This window comes from Heterocephalus glaber, unplaced genomic scaffold (assembly GCF_053883595.1).
Source record: "Heterocephalus glaber isolate CG9 unplaced genomic scaffold, H.glaber_assembly_v1.0 deba00000818, whole genome shotgun sequence".
Lineage (NCBI taxonomy): Eukaryota > Metazoa > Chordata > Mammalia > Rodentia > Bathyergidae > Heterocephalus > Heterocephalus glaber.
In genome coordinates this window covers 16,909,699-16,925,209 of record NW_028258164.1, presented here as the reverse complement: position 1 = coordinate 16,925,209, position 15,511 = coordinate 16,909,699, and the positions used below count along the sequence as shown (strand labels likewise).

Here is a 15,511-nt window from a genome sequence, read left to right as displayed (position 1 = left end):
GAGCATACAAATGGCCACTCCTTAATTAAATGTGAGCCCCTCTAATATTTGGTGGAATTAGCTATTATCAGATCTGGACACAGTGAGCCCACAGAGACCAGCGCCCGCTCAGGAGGACGGCTGCTTCCCAGGCTGCGAGGCCCACGGGCTGCTCCAAGACCTGCCTGCAATGGCCCTGGGCTTGGGAGATTGGCAGCAGCGTTGCCTGGTAAATTCTGGAAAATAGGGAGCTGGATCCTAATGGCAACCAAAAGTAAAAGTGCAGAGATTTGTGCACAGCCCCTCTGACATCTCCCTGTCCCACTGCCTGACCTCCCCTGGTGGGGTTTTCTGTCCCCTTCTGCCATTCTCCCAATTGCTCCTTCACGTATGCTCCCTCTCTCATGTCCACTCCTCACCCTGGGAACTGTCCCCACTCTGGGCCACCCTGCCCGGTTGTACCCAGAAACCAGATCCAGCCCAGTGCCTGCAAGGGGACCTTCCAGACTCGCCCAGGTCAAGGGCTCTAAACACTGTCGGTTGCATTGTGACACTGATGATTGTATAATATGTGCTAATTTTTTCCCCCTAGTATTGTAGACTGAACCCAGTACTTGCACTGAGCTACATCTCCAGCCTTTTAAAATTTTTCAATTTTTAGGTGACGTCTTGCTAAGTCACTAAGTTGCCCAGGTTGGGCTCTAACCTGTGATCCTCCTGCCTCATCCTCCCAGAGTGGCAGGCATTACAATCCTGTGCCACCATGGCCAGCTGGGCTGCAGTTTTGATGTGAATGAGTGATACAATAATTATGGCCTTATGGTCATAGGGAATGAGAAAACAACACTTAGAAAATTTTCAAGCCTGTAGGACATGAGGATGGAGTTCTGCGGGCCGGTGAGTGAAATGTGAATCAGAAACCTTTAAATGGAAGGAATCAAAGTGCTGTGATACTTAGGTAACCAGGACGACAGAATGGTTTAATTTTGAAATGAAAATGTTTTGCCCGATGCTGTAAATATACCCCATGTAGCTCTTTAAGGAGGATAAACTTGAGGTGACAACTTAAAAGTGTGTGAGGGGACTCAGGAGCAAAACACGATGTGGATGTTGACTCAGTTTACCTCTGTATGGAGCGTGTCTTGGTGCACAACCCGCACACCAATGCCGATTTATAGTAAGACTTTCTTTCTTTGGCCACCAAGCCACTCCTTAAAATGTCACGCACACCTGCCCATCACATCTTCAGATGGGGCTTTAATTAGGCACCAGGGCCATGCTTGACAAGACAGGCATGAGGTTGATGCCGTACTCTGCCTTTGGGAGGCCCCAGGTGGGCAGTGTCCCATGGGATTCATGGGACTGCTTGGGGTCAGTCAGTGGGTGTTGCTTCTTCATAATCCCAGCATTCTGGGACGCTGAGGCAAAAGGATCACATATTCCACCCCAACCCAGGCAACTTAGTGACTTAATGAGACTTTGTCTCAAAATTTAAAAAGATGAAAAAGGGCTGGGGGTGTAGCTCACTCTGAAGGCCCTGGGTTCAATCCCCAGTACTAGAAAAAACAAAACCGGCCTGGGGGGCAGCAGCAGAAAAACTTATCTTCCATGAGATCAAGGTGTTTGGTAAACAGGCAGCCCAGAGTCCAAGCTCCTGAATGTGCTTGCAAGATGCCACGGATCCTGGTTGTGGATGCCACCCCGTGTCCCTCTGCCAACCTGTGTGTTTTTCCCCGTTTACACTGGCAGCGGCCTACTGTGTTTTGCTGGCTTTCTACCACACCAATGTTGTTTGAAGGCCCAGGCACCAAATGAGCCTCCTCAATCCCGGCCATAATTACATTCTTAAGGAAATGCTTCTAAATAATTCAGAGTCACAGCTGTGAACACCCGCAGGCTCTGTTTGTAGAAGAGATTTTCAAGGTTGGGGGGAAGTCAGATATTCCCAGAGTGGCTTGGGCTGATGGGGTGGGAGGGGGAAGGACAAAGAGTTCTGCAACAGTAATTCCAGCCTCCACGAGGACCACAGAGTGGGCCCGAGGGCTCTGTCCCTGCCAGACAGCCCAGCTCCAGGCCTCTGTGTTGCCTGACAAGCCTGCCCCTTGGTGTCTGGCCCGCCTTGACCAGGCTGCCCCGCCTGGTGCGTTCCTATCACGCTGTCATGCTCAGGGTCCATAGAGGGCTCCGTACTCACCCTTCCTGGGCTGCAGCTGCCTGAGGCCTTCTTTCAAGTACAAAATTCCCTTCTGTGGACCAGGATGACACTTGGCAGTGTCAGAAGAAGGGTCACAGAGTCACGGCCACACTCGTCCTGTCTCAGCCTCCCAGAGTGCCTGGACTATGCATCCATTTTCTTAACTGACAATGAGCACTGTAACAGGTGGGGCTTCAGATACTGCACTGGCAGACTGTGAGAAGTGAGAAGTGGGTACCAGGGGAGATCTTCCTGCCCCTCCAAACCTCAGAGCCTGAAAACAAAATTGACCCTGGACAGGAGAAGGCCCCTTCTCTTACTCAGTTGTTCTCTTTCTGGCTATGCGGCTCAGGCTGACTCGAGGACAAGGGCTTCGTGATTTCCACCTCAGCTACATGGGACTTGAGGGCAGCTGATGTCCTCTGGGTTTGTGTCATCCATGGGAGGTCAGACCACAGGGACAGCCACGCAACTGGGCTATGAGGGGAACGTGCTCCGAGGAACCCTGCCCAGCACAGTGCGATGTGAACACCGCTCGGCTTCTGCTCACCAGCGCTTTGCACAGAGACAGCGCAGTGTGCTGCCTGTGTTGCTGCGCTATTAAATCTGGGAAGATTCTGTTCTTTTGTTCTGTCCTTGCTGGATGGAGACGGATGGGACACTGGTGTGGGGCGCCCCCCGCGTTCCTGGTGCACAAGGCTTTCTTTTGCCCGACGTGGTCTACCCTGCGCCTCCAGAAGGCCAAATCGACAGCCCAGGTCTACACAGTAAAATGCTTTTCCTCCTTTTTTTGTTTGTTTGTTTGTTTCCGTACCACTGATTGAACTCAGGGCTTTACACTTGTGATGCTGGCATGGTGCAACTGAGCTAAATCCCTGGCCCTGTAAAGTGCTTCTTAAGGATGTAGTGGCCCAGGCCTGTAATCCCAGCACTCTGGGAGCCTGAGGCAGGAGGATCACAAGTTCAAGCCTGGCCTGAACAATTTAGCCATTTAGTGAGATCCTGTCTCAAAGTAAAAAAATACAAAGGTCTGGGGCTTTGTGTGAAAACCCTGGGTTCAATTCCAGTTCCACGGGGAAAAAAAAGACATTGAATATTGTGGAGCCCTCTATGGACAACACATGACAACAGAGGATCTCCAGTTGGCCAGTGCTGACTGGATCGATGGGTTCAGGAGCCAATCAGTCCAACAAGTGACAGGAGTGGTAATAAAGCATCACAGAATGTTGGGACATTTGCATCCTGCAGGTGCTGGTGGCAGTTGGTACTTTCTTAGGCAGACTCTTCCAAAGCATTGTACCCTGCTCCACATACATTGCTTTGTTTTCATCCATAGAATAAGATATTTTCTCAATGGTGTCACTCATATCTGAGACATAGATTGGTCTCACTGTCATTTGCTCCTGTGCCTTGGGAGCTCAGAGGACTTTATCCAGCACTGTGGAATGTTTTCACAGGTGGGAGTAGTCACAGCCAGCCTGGAGTTACAAAGCCTTCTCCAAAAGTAGGGACTGTATTGATCAATATTCCCATTGCTGGATATGACACCAGACACCCTCTACTTAAAAGAAAGAGAGTTTAATGTCGCTAATGGCACAAGGGATTTAGTCCATGGTTGGCTGGGTTCAAGGCAGGAAGATCATAGTGGAAGGGCATGAGGATGAAAGCTGTTCACATCATGGCAGCCAGGAAGCAGAGAGGGAAGGAAAGGCTGGGGTGGGAGATAGATTCTTCTAGGTTGTGCTCCAGTGACCCAGCTCTTCCAACCAGGCCCCACCTTCTAGCAGCATGTTCAGCTATACAATGGATCAACCACTGATGAGTATAGCACCCCATGATCCAATCACCTTTCAAAAATTCTGCCTCTGAAGAATAAGGTTTGGGGGACATTCAAGATCTAAACCGTAACAGGCACTGTGGTGGTCTTTGAGGCAGATATGTCAATAATAGCATAACCAAAAGGAAGCAAATGAAAACATTTAAGTGAACGGCTTTTGTAAGAGACACATGCTGTATGTTTAAATGCCTAGAGATAGTTTTGTGTTTTTTTCTTAGACTGTAGCCTTAAAAAAACAACTGTTTTTTGTTTTGTTTTTTGTTTTTTTGAGACAGGATCTCTCTGTGTAGTTTAGGCTGGCCTCAAACTCACTATGTAGCCCGGGCTGGCCTCAAACTCATGGTGATCCTCCTGTCTCAGCCTCCTGAATGCTGGGATTATAGGCATGTGCTGACATACCTGGAAAAAAACAAAAACCCCAAACTTTTAAATTGGAGATAAAATGGCTCACAGAGTTGTGAGTCCCTTTACCCTGCCCCCCAACCACAGGTGACATTGGCTGAATCCAGAAACCAACATGGTCCCTGTGCTGTCACTGCATACCTCAGTCACTTTTCACCAGGCCACTGGTTTTGAAGGGAAAAACCTCCCAAATATACTCTTAAATTTTAACAAGCATTCAAAACGAACAGTACACATTTTCTTAAGGAGAAACGAAAGACTCTGGAAGTTCCAGCTCCTGGAAGCACGTTTCTCCCATCCACACTGGTCGGACCCCTTGGAGCCCACTCTGACCCACCTTATGGTAGATCTTTGGGCCACAGCATCAATTTTAGCGAGCACCCTGCTCAGCCACCTCGGTAGAACCTCCCACCCTGATGTGGGTCATGCCTGACTCCTGACCAGTTCCTCCCCTACCTTGAGGTCCTTGCCCTGCCTTCAGTTTAGCGAGCTCTTCCCTCCCCTCAGCCTCTTCTGTGAGCTCATTTCCATCTGCTCTGCCCCGGACCATGAGTCCTCAGCCCTGTCTGCTGTATTAGAGTTGAGCTCGCTCTCTCCCCCATCCTGATGGTCTTGGCCTACCATGACGGTCCTGAACAAAGTCTCCCAGCATCCCAACACGGGTCAGAATGGGTTCTCTTTACTGGGCTGTGCAGTCTGCATGTGGAGACCCTTCATGCCATGCACATGGCCCAGAACCCACAGAGACAAAGGAGCCTCCCAGTGCCCATGGACTTTGGGAAGGGGTGTGGGGCTCTCCACCTCGCTGGCTGTCCTTCCACTCATTTTCATCAGCACTGGCCGCCAGCGGGGCCATTCTGCACCGCAGGATGGGGCTCATTCCTGTGCCCCCACTAGGAAAGTGTGGATTATCCCACAGGGCCTTTCTCCTCCTTTCCCCCAAGTCTCAGGAAGGTCACAGGAAGTGAGCACTCACTTTTCTTATCTGTGGTGTTGTGCACAGTCACTGTGGGCACCCCAGGACCTGGATTGGGTGGAGAAGAGAAAGACAAGAGTCATTAGTTTAGTTGAGGAAAAAGAAAGAAAAGGCACTTTTTCTGAGGACACTCAGGTTTGGTGAGCATCGAGAAGCCAGTTTTGAGGGTGAGTGATCAGCAGGAGGAGGATGGAGCCCATGCTGTAGCAAAGGTGTGACACTCTGTCTCTGCACCTGGGACAGTCACGGGCAGCCAGGTTAGGGTGCCATGGGAAATTCTTCCATTAAGGTGGTGCATTCAGTGGGAACCATACTTTGAATCTGGATCTTTTGTCCCCACCCTGACCCTCTCTGTGTTGTTGGGTGGTGGCAGCAAGTGGATCTCCCAGTCACCCTTGAAGGGAAATGAGCAACTCTGCTGCTCCATGTGGTGGAGCCAGGATGGGGGAAGGTGAGGGGAGCAGGCGCATTTTAAATTCAGGGTCTTTTCAACCTCTGAGCTGTTTATACGGACCCGGCCCCATCAGATGCTGAGGAGCATCTGTGTAATATTTTAAAAATATTGCAGTGACACTGAGCACCATCTTATGGGGGACGGACTACATTTGGTTCATATCCTCATAACCTCATTTTTACCATCCAGGCCCAAATCCATGATGGTGTCCTGGGGTCCTGATAAATCACCCACCCCAGCCTCAGTCTTAATCAGATGCCTGTCTGTGCTAGACCCTGCAGGAAGGAAGCCATTCTGTCATCTGCTCTCTTAGAATACTGCACCCAGATTATGAAGGCAGTAGGACCACTCTGAAAGCCTTGTGTCTCAGTTGTCCCTGACATCCCAGGCCTGGGCATTAGGGTCACGGGAGGGAGCATGAAGGTCAGACTCAGGGCACAGTGGCCCCTGGCAGCCTTCTCTATAGGTTCAATTCTCTGTTCTTAGGAAAGGAGAGTCGAGCAAGAAAGAGGGAATTTCTGAATCATGTTTTGTCTTTTTGGAAACATATGTGGGTGTCAGGTGTCTTTTCCCTCCCTCCCTCCCTCCCTCCCTCCCTCCCTCCCTTCTTTCCTTCCTTCCTTCCTCCCTTCCTTTCCTAGGGATTAAACACAGGGCCTTTGCACTATTCCCAGCCCTTTTAAGTCATTTTATTTTTTATTTTGAGACAGGGTCTCACTAATTCATTGAGTTGCCCAGGCTGGGCTCTAACTTGTGCTCCTACTGCCTCAGCCTCCCAGAGTGCTAGAATTATAGGTGTGCATTACCACACCTGTGCCTTTCTTCTTCTTCTTCTTTTTTTTTTTTTCTGCAAAAATAATTTTCTTTTATTTTAAAGTTAAAACATATTTGGAAATAAAACATAAACTGCACAAATACTAGATGAGAGGTAGATACCTGACCATTAGGGTAATTAAAATATTATAAGGTTTCCATACTTTCTGTGAAGTGAAACAATCTCAATTATAAGTCGATTCTGATAAGAGTGTATTTTGATGCTTTGACTAATAGTTCTGAAAAAGTAATATACAATGATATATAGAAAAGTCTAAGAAGAAAATGGAATGAAATACTGAAAAAAATATTAGATTGACGTCTAACAAGTCAGGAAAAGAGGAAAAGAAAACTTAGATGGGATAAATAGGAGAAAATTTAACATGATGGTACATTAGAACTTAGTCGTATAATAACTATATTAATGAAAATAGATTAAATAATACTACAAAATAAAGATATTGTCTTGATTAAAAGCAACAAGATTCAATTATATTTAAAGAGCTATATTTTAATATGAAGGCATGGGAGATTGCCAGTTGGTTTATGGGACATATATTATGCAAAGGATATGAAAGCTGTAGGAAAAGATTTCATGAACAAAACCTCACTTGCCCGTGAGCTAGCACAAACAATCAACAAGTGGGATCTCTTCTTATTAAAAAGCTTCTGCACAGCAAGAGAAACCACCAGCAGTGTGAAGAGACAACCCACAATGTGGGAAAAAATCTTCACCTGCTCTTCCTCAGGCAAAGGTCTACTATCTTGAATCTATAAAGAACTTAAAAAGATCAGACCTCCCAAATTTAAAGACCCAATCCAAAAATGGGCATCTGAAATGAACAGACATTTCTCACACAAAGAAGTAGAAATAGCAAATAAGCATATGGAAAAAAGTTCAACATCACTGGTCATTCGAGAGATGCAAATGAAAACAACACTGAGATTCCATCTCACCCCAGAAAGAATGGCTGCTATCATGAAATCAATCAATAACCAATGCTGGTGGGGCTGTGGGGAATCAGGTGCCTTTCTTTTCTGACATCACCTCTGTAGCTTTCCTCCCCAAGCCACCTGTCCTTCTGCAGGGCCTGAGGGATGCCATGCTGGACTTCACTGGGCCCACGCTCCTCTGCTTGAAATGCTCTGTCCCCAGACATTGACGTGGCTTCTTTCTCCTCATTTAAGGCTTTGCTCAAAAGTCTTCTTCACCCACACAATCTAAAGGAACCCCTGTCCACAACCATGTGAGCTGCCTCTGTCCCCTCCTGTGGCTTCCTGTCACATATGTGATGCAGGACTTCAGAATACAAATGCTTCCTACTGGGGATTCTGGGCACTCAGAACTGTGTGTAGGGACATGTCAAGGTCTCAGGACATGTAGCCTTTGGGCAGAGAGAGGGCCGGAGTTTTGTATCTCTGGTATCATTTCCTACACACTTCCAGGGACCATGTGACAGTGGATGAGTTGAGAGCCAGGGGCCTGCTGTAGATGCCACTTGGTTTAGAGACCCTTCTGCAGAATGCCAGCACGGATTCCCTTGTTCAGGCCCAGAGAGGATGCTGAGAGTCCCAAAGGCCTCCACCCTGTGAGGCATGGTGGGCCAGGCTTGGCCAGGGATGCAGACAGGTTGTGGCTCTGCTGGGAGACACAGACCGTGGTACATCAGCAATGGACATCAGAGCAGATGCCTGCTCAGGGATACCAGACACCACCCAGTACACATCCAGGTGCAGGAGGCCCATGGCCCTTCCCCATCCATCCAGAGAGGGTGGCCAGGTAAACCCCAGGAAGCTTGTGACAGGTGGATCTAGGATAAACAATGCAGATTCCCTAACTATAAACACATCCTTGGAGAACTTAGGACATACCACTAAAAACCTATTCCTCTGTATCTGAAATTCAAATGTACTGGGGCATCCTGTGTTTCTGCTCCTCTATGTGGAAGGGCAGTGTCTGAGTGTCCACACCCGTGTACCCCAAGAGACAGCGCTTACTGTAAGAGAGCTAAGCACTGACTGTAGGTCCGAATTATTCAGGTGAGATAAGTCTCCTGCCCTCGAATCCAGCGCCCCACGTGGGACCTCATGAAGGAGGAGACCATTTAGGAGAAGAGGAAGAGTCCACACGGCTTCCTGTGTGCATGCAGGGTGAGCACATTTGCAAATTGAGAAGATCTACCTCCTGACGAATAATGTAAATAATTATTATTTATTTAGTGCCTACTCTCTAAAAGGCCCTCTACTCAATGTTTCGTGTGAATAATTTCTAATGCGATCTTCACAGCAGTTCTGCAAGAGATGTTTCTAGCCAGACTTTACAGAAGAGAAAATGCAGGGGTTGGGAGTTTTCAGTCTCATCTCTTCCACACCGGGAAGGAGTTGCTGAGCCTGGGTTAGTGCCTTCTCATTCTTAACTCGTGAACTTAAAACATGTATTCTAAAATCACTCATATACTAAAGAAAAAGATGACATGACAAGAGCCATTTATTTTATCTCCCTTCCAGAAGTGACCCAAATGTTTCTGAAATGTCCCAAAGTGTTTATCTGCAGACAGGTGGTCTTATTTACACATAAACACATATTTCACATGTACAGAGAAAAATAATGTAAACATAGCTGCATGTATCTCTGCAAGTTTTACCTAATCTTAATGTTAAACTATACTTACCCAGGTTGTTATTTAAAAAAAAAAAAGAAACATAGCAGATAGATTGGAGATCACCAGTGTGTCTTTCTCTAATCTCTGTGAAACTACTAGAAGAAGGGCCGAGAATGTAGCTCAGTGGCACTGTGCCTGCCTGGTAAGCGCAAGGTCCTGAGTTCAATGAGGGTGTGTGGGGGGGAACTACTAGAAGAAAACCCAGGGAAAAGTTACAAGATATTGTTTTGGGCAATGATTTCTTTAGATATAAACCTGAAAGCACAGGCAACAAAAGAAATCAAATAATCAAAATGGCTTGACATCAAACTTCAAAGCTACTGCACAGTCAAGGAAACAGTCAACAGAGTGAAGAGATGATGTGCAGAAGGGGGGAAGAGATCTGCAAACCACACCTCAGATAAGGGTCACTATCCAAAATATATAAGGAACTCAACTTTAAGAAAACAAATAACCCCATTATATAACCAGCAAAGGGTCTGAATAAGCATTTTTTTGATAGTAGATATACCAACACACAACAGATATGTGAAGAAATGCTCACCATCATGAATTATAGAAACACAAATCAAAACCACACTTAGATAACAGGTGACACACCTGTTAGAACAGGTACTAACAAAAAGAAGAAGAAGATGAGTGTTGAGGAGAATGTGGAGAAAGGGAAGCCTTGTGCACCACTGGAAGGAATGTCAATTAGCAGGGCCATTATGGGAAAGAGTATGAAAGATTCTCAAACCATTAAAAATAGAACCACATGGTCCAGGAGCCTCATTATTGGGTGCATATCCAAAGGAAATAAAACCAGAATGGTGAAAAGACACCTGTATTCCTGTGTTCACTACAGCTCTGGTCACAACAGGCAAGATATGGAAATGACCTATGGAAACAATAGTTGGATGAATGGATAAAGAAGATGTAGTGTATGCACATGATGGAATTCTACTCAGCCGTGAAAAGCAGGAAATCCTGTCCTCATGACTACAGGACCCAAACTGGAGGATTTTGTTCAGTGAAAGAAGCCAGGCATGGAAAGGCAAGTAGAGCATGATCCTACCCACAGAAGGTAGAAACAGTGAACCTCCCAGAAGTAGGACACTGGTTCCCAGGGCTGCAGGGGCTGGAAGGGAGTGCAGGGGAGATGTTGGTTAAAGGATACATATTTCATCCAGACAGAAGAAAAAAGTTTACAAGATCTATTGGGTAGGATGGTGACTAGAGTTAATAACAAGGTATCACTGACAACTGCTAAGAAAAAGAACATCCCACCCATAGTATAATATACATCAATGTGTATAGTCTGACAACTGCAGGTGGAGGAGATCAGATATGTGGTTGCATGGACAGGGACAGCAGCTTTGGGAAGTGATTTAGCCCTATCTGTGAAATGGGAAGATCCCTAAGCTGTGTGACCTGCTAGGTCCCCTCCTGGGAATTCGTGTCTGAGGAACCTCATGGGGTATGCACGGAGTGTGTTCACATAGCAACTAGCACAGTGACATGTGAGAAACTACATCTCCACATCAGCAGGAGAGTGGATGAGCAAGATGAGGATATTCACACAGTGGGATTTTTGCAGCCCACAGAAAGAATCAGTAGGATATACTTATTGACATGGACAAATGTGCAAAATACAAGGTTGGTGACAGCATTAAGTTGCAGAGCGGTGGAGTGTAACATACACTCATATGAACACATTTACAGACCTGTACAACTTCATTTTATAAAGCCATGCGTATCAGTGGGTTGTATGGATGCACTGTAATTTCCCTAGTCTATTCCTTATGGATGGATCCAATGGGCTTTTTGTTTGTTTGTTCATTTTTACCATTAACTGTTGCCAAAAGCCCTCTTACCCAGTCTGTGCACAGCATGAGGCTGCGGCTGTTGGCCAAGCCAGTGGGCAGTACCACCAAGCTGGTTGACAAGATCTATAGTCAGCTTTCACCAAATGTGCTGGAGGCTGCAAACACAGCATCCCACCGAAAGGAGCAAGTTCCCTTCCTCCTGGGCATGGAGGTCTGTGACTGCCCTGCTGTGGTCCCTGTGGCTCCCCTCCTCTCTGCCCTTTTTCTAGGGTCTGGGCTGGAAGATCCATCTTCTCATGGTGCCTACTGAGCTGGTGACAAAAGGACAGGAGCAAGGGAGTTTGGAGAAACACACAATGGTTCTGAAAGTGTCCTGAGCACAGGACAGTTCCTGTCCACCTTGGGGCTTTGGCCAACGCCTGTCACTTGCCTAATCCCAGCTGAGCAGGGTGGAGTCCCCATCACCTAAGGAGGCTGCAGGTCTTGTGGCAGTGGGGCGGGGTAGATGGGTTAGGGACAGGGATGCCATTGACCACCAGAGGTAGAAACACTGTGCATTCTGGCAAATATTTCCCAGTTGCCCTCTAGCTAAGAGGGAGTGAAGGTCTAGGTTATCATTTTAAAAAACGCTTTTTAATGGGCAAATATTTTTGAGCATGTAAAAAATTTTGAGCGGTTAGAAATCTTTTCATGTTTATTGGTCATTTGTGTTTCTTGTGTGTGTTTTGTCTACAAACTGGCTTTCCCCTTCCTAATTACATTAAGCTGCTCCATGACTTAAATTGTTTGGGAAATTAGCTCTTTACCATACAGCTGCAGAGGTTTCTCTTGGGTTCCTTAAGAGTTCAGGAAGCACAAATGGTAGCACTTATTATGTGGAATTGCAATTTTAAAATCATATCTCTTTCTGCCCCATCCAGAAAGACAAAAAGATGGATATGCACTGAAATCTTTGAGCCTTCCTCACCTCCTCCACCTACCCTGTGTCTGGGAGTGGGTGTTGAACACAAAATGTTTGCCACACAGATTAATGGTTAATGAATGAGTGACCTTCTGAGCCCATGCGTAGCTATGACATATCAAGGTAGCAACTTCAAATTAGACTGAGGAAAGGTCTCTCAAGGCCATTCTTCGTGTTCTCTTTTTTAATAATTCAGGCAATGTCTTCTCTGCTGATACTTAAGGTGCTCCTGACACCCTCACTAAGTGCCAAGGATAGCTGATTCCATCCATAGCACCTAAATGGTGTTCCTCTGCCTGAGAACCACATTGCAGGTGAGATATCATCACTGTTATTTTAATGCAGCGTAAAAGTAATAGGCAGCCCCTATTGGATGAGTCTGCATCTGATTATTGTATACCTTCCAACCCATCTGACTCCTGCCCTGAGATGAGATTTGTGTGTGTTTTGTCTACAAACTGCCTTTCCCTTTCCTAATCACATTAGGCTCCTTGAGGTGACAGGTGCTCTGGTCCATGACTGGCCATGGTCTCAGGTGCCCAGGCTCTCTCTGTGAGATCACAGCACATCTACTGATTTTGGGCTTTCTACAGTGGCTAGGCATCTGAAAATTGGCAGTTGACTTCAGAAAAAACCTAAATCAAAATGAATTTTCTTTTAAGAAATAAAAGAACAGGGCCGGGGATTTAGCTCAGTGGTTTTGCTGCCTGCTGCTCAAGTGCAAGGACCTGATTTCAATCCCTGGTACCTCCCCCTGCCCCAAAAAGAAATAAAAGAACAAGTAGAAGGATTCTGGATTAGAATCAGGTATCTGGAATATGCAATATTTTCATAATCCCGTGTCAGTGTTTACTGGAGATTTCCCTGTGAAACACAGTGAACACATTAGTAGCATGCACAAGGTTCTGGGGAGCCTGTAATATGCAAAGGGGAGCAAGCCAAGCTTGTTTTAAGCAATTCAGAACGCTGTTACTAATGAGGCATAGGAGGATTTTTTTCATTAACATTTTAAATTGGTCTTTAAATTTTCTTCTTCTAAACCATCTTATGCACAAGTAACCAAAAACTTATTTATCTTTAGTTAAGATCCATTTTGTAGAAAAGACAGTTTTGCCATTTTGCCACGCTGTCTATAGTCAATGCTCTCTCTTGCCTGTACATAGATTACTATGGTGGGAACCTGGTGAATCTTTCTTGCTGCTTTATAGGTGGCTAGAACCTTAGAAGGCTGTGCTTAACTGCTATTCTGACACCTCCATTTTGTACTTTCTTTATACTTTGCACAAAATTTAATTCAACAAGTACCTATTGCAATTCTAGTGTGTGCAAGCCACAGTGCCGGGTCCAGGGAGCTCAGAGTCTGTAAGGAAGACACACACACTAGGGAAGACACACACACTAGGGAAGACACACACTAAGCATCTTTGATCTCCCAGGCTCAGTGCAATTGCAACACCTACCTTGGCTCCTCTAAACCGGGAAGCAGTCAGGAGCCTACAGCCACCTGCAGCTCTGTGCCAGCTGCCTTATGGGTCCAGGGAATGACTTTCACTGAGTCTCAAGTGCAGAAAGCAGATTGCTGAGATCCACTTTAATAAAAGCAATAGCAGTTTGGGCAAACCCCACCCAGCCAGCATTTTCCATTTGGTGCCAGGCATTGTGCCAGGTACTGCAGAGACATCCTCTTAGTATATTGCCACATGGGCAGTGAGGGAGCATTCGTCTAGACAGCAGAGATCCCTCCAAGATGTGAATGGTGGCTGGTGGCTACGCATATGCCTTGAACAGAAGGCTGTCTTCCTGCCAGAGGCAGAAGCGGGAAGAGGGAGGAGTAGAAGCACAGGGTCGCTGCCCTGCCCTCCACACCCATCCCTCCCGCACACCGTGCTCTGGTCTAGTCTTAGGACATCTGGGATGTTGCTTGTTGGACTTCCTCTGCCAGGTAGGCTATGTTAGTCATCTGATTCTGTGTGTGCACACCCTTACATACGCACTCCTCAAGTCATGTGAGCAAGCACTCATGCAGATGAATGGAGACAGGGACATGTTACTATGGCTCTCTTTGCCTCATCCTAATATTTCTCAAGTCCTTGATGAGGACTGTCACATGGCCAGTGTACCTGGGGACAGGCAAGAGCACAAACGTCCACACATTCAGGGACTTCGTGGCCTCTGACACCAAGGAGAAGTTATACTTGTGCAGTCTTTGCTTACAGAGGGAACTGGAAACCTGTGGCCTTTAAACTTAGGTTAGTGATGGGTACCACTTTGGCTCAAGTTAGATATCTAACATCCAAATGTACATTGTTCCTGAAAGGGAAAATAAGCAAAGCAAAATAACTAAAGTTGTAATCAACACAGATGGTAGTTTTTTGGGTCAAGAGATCTTGTGGGGAGAGAGGCAAGCATTCAGGTCACTTAAACAGCCAAGCTTTGGATTACACAGCAGACTTGTGAACAGAAAATATTTATTTTTGTGTCTGGTTTCCAGCTCTGTTCACTGTAGAGCATTTGCTGAGACCTGCTTGGCTGGACAGAGAAATGGGACAATTACAAATGAAAATAAAGTGATTAAAAGGGACACAAAACCGTACAGGGAAAAAGCCATCAGAATATGTTAGGAAGATTCACAGAGATGAGGTTTTCCTCCTGCTTCACATCCACATCCTTAGAGGGTGCCTCAGTGACACATCGTTTCCACCCGCAGCTAACCTCCGCATAGGTAAACAATGGCTGCAACCCCAGGACAACCATGCTGTCTCTTGTCCCTTTCAAAGAGCAGCTGAGCCCAGGCAGGGGAGGAAGGCTCTGGCCAGGCAAGATAATTGGCAATGGCCCCGCTGTGCACAGACTCCAGATCTCTTTATTTGCCAGCTCATGCATTATGGATGGCTGAGACATAAAGTGTATACATTGCAGTGATATTGTCATACTAATAAACAGAGAGTCGGCCGGGCTACCAGGACTACTGCAAATAATTAAAATATTTGTTCCGAAGACAGTATTTCCTAGTCAACACCACAGATGGATCTTTTTGCTGTTTGATTTGGAAACCTTGTTATCTCTAACATCAAACCGGGGATTTAGCACTCTGTCCCCACACCTCACAGCATTTAGTTTTGCTTCAATCCAATTTGATGTCCAGGGAACTTGAAAGTGAGTCTATTTCCAAGGCAGCAGTTTGAGCGGTGTCGCTCAGTAGAGCGGTAGAAGTGGGTGGGTCGTGGGACACATTAAGAGATGATTGTGAAGGACTGGCTCAGCCTCTTTATAGTCACGGGTGGCCTTTTGCCCAGGGATAGTGAGGGACACTTAGGGGTTGTGACAGACATTTTAGGAAGAGAAACCTTCCCAATGACAATAAAAGTAAAAGAGAAGGGCCGTGTGCTATTGAAATTCAGCTCATACCTTTGGCAGATGATTC

At 46.4% G+C, this 15,511-nt stretch overlaps 1 protein-coding gene across 6 annotated transcripts in view; it reads right to left on the bottom strand.

Annotated features, from left to right (window-relative positions):
- Dpp6 (dipeptidyl peptidase like 6) overlaps positions 1-15,511 on the bottom strand; it is an 863,175-nt gene that overhangs the window by 21,529 nt on the left and 826,135 nt on the right. For all 6 annotated transcript variants that reach the window (XM_004860345.4, XM_004860347.4, XM_004860344.4 and 3 more), the window contains exon 17: positions 5,389-5,436. In XM_004860345.4, the coding sequence (XP_004860402.2) occupies positions 5,389-5,436 (48 nt within the window). The remainder of the gene's footprint in view (positions 1-5,388; positions 5,437-15,511) is intronic.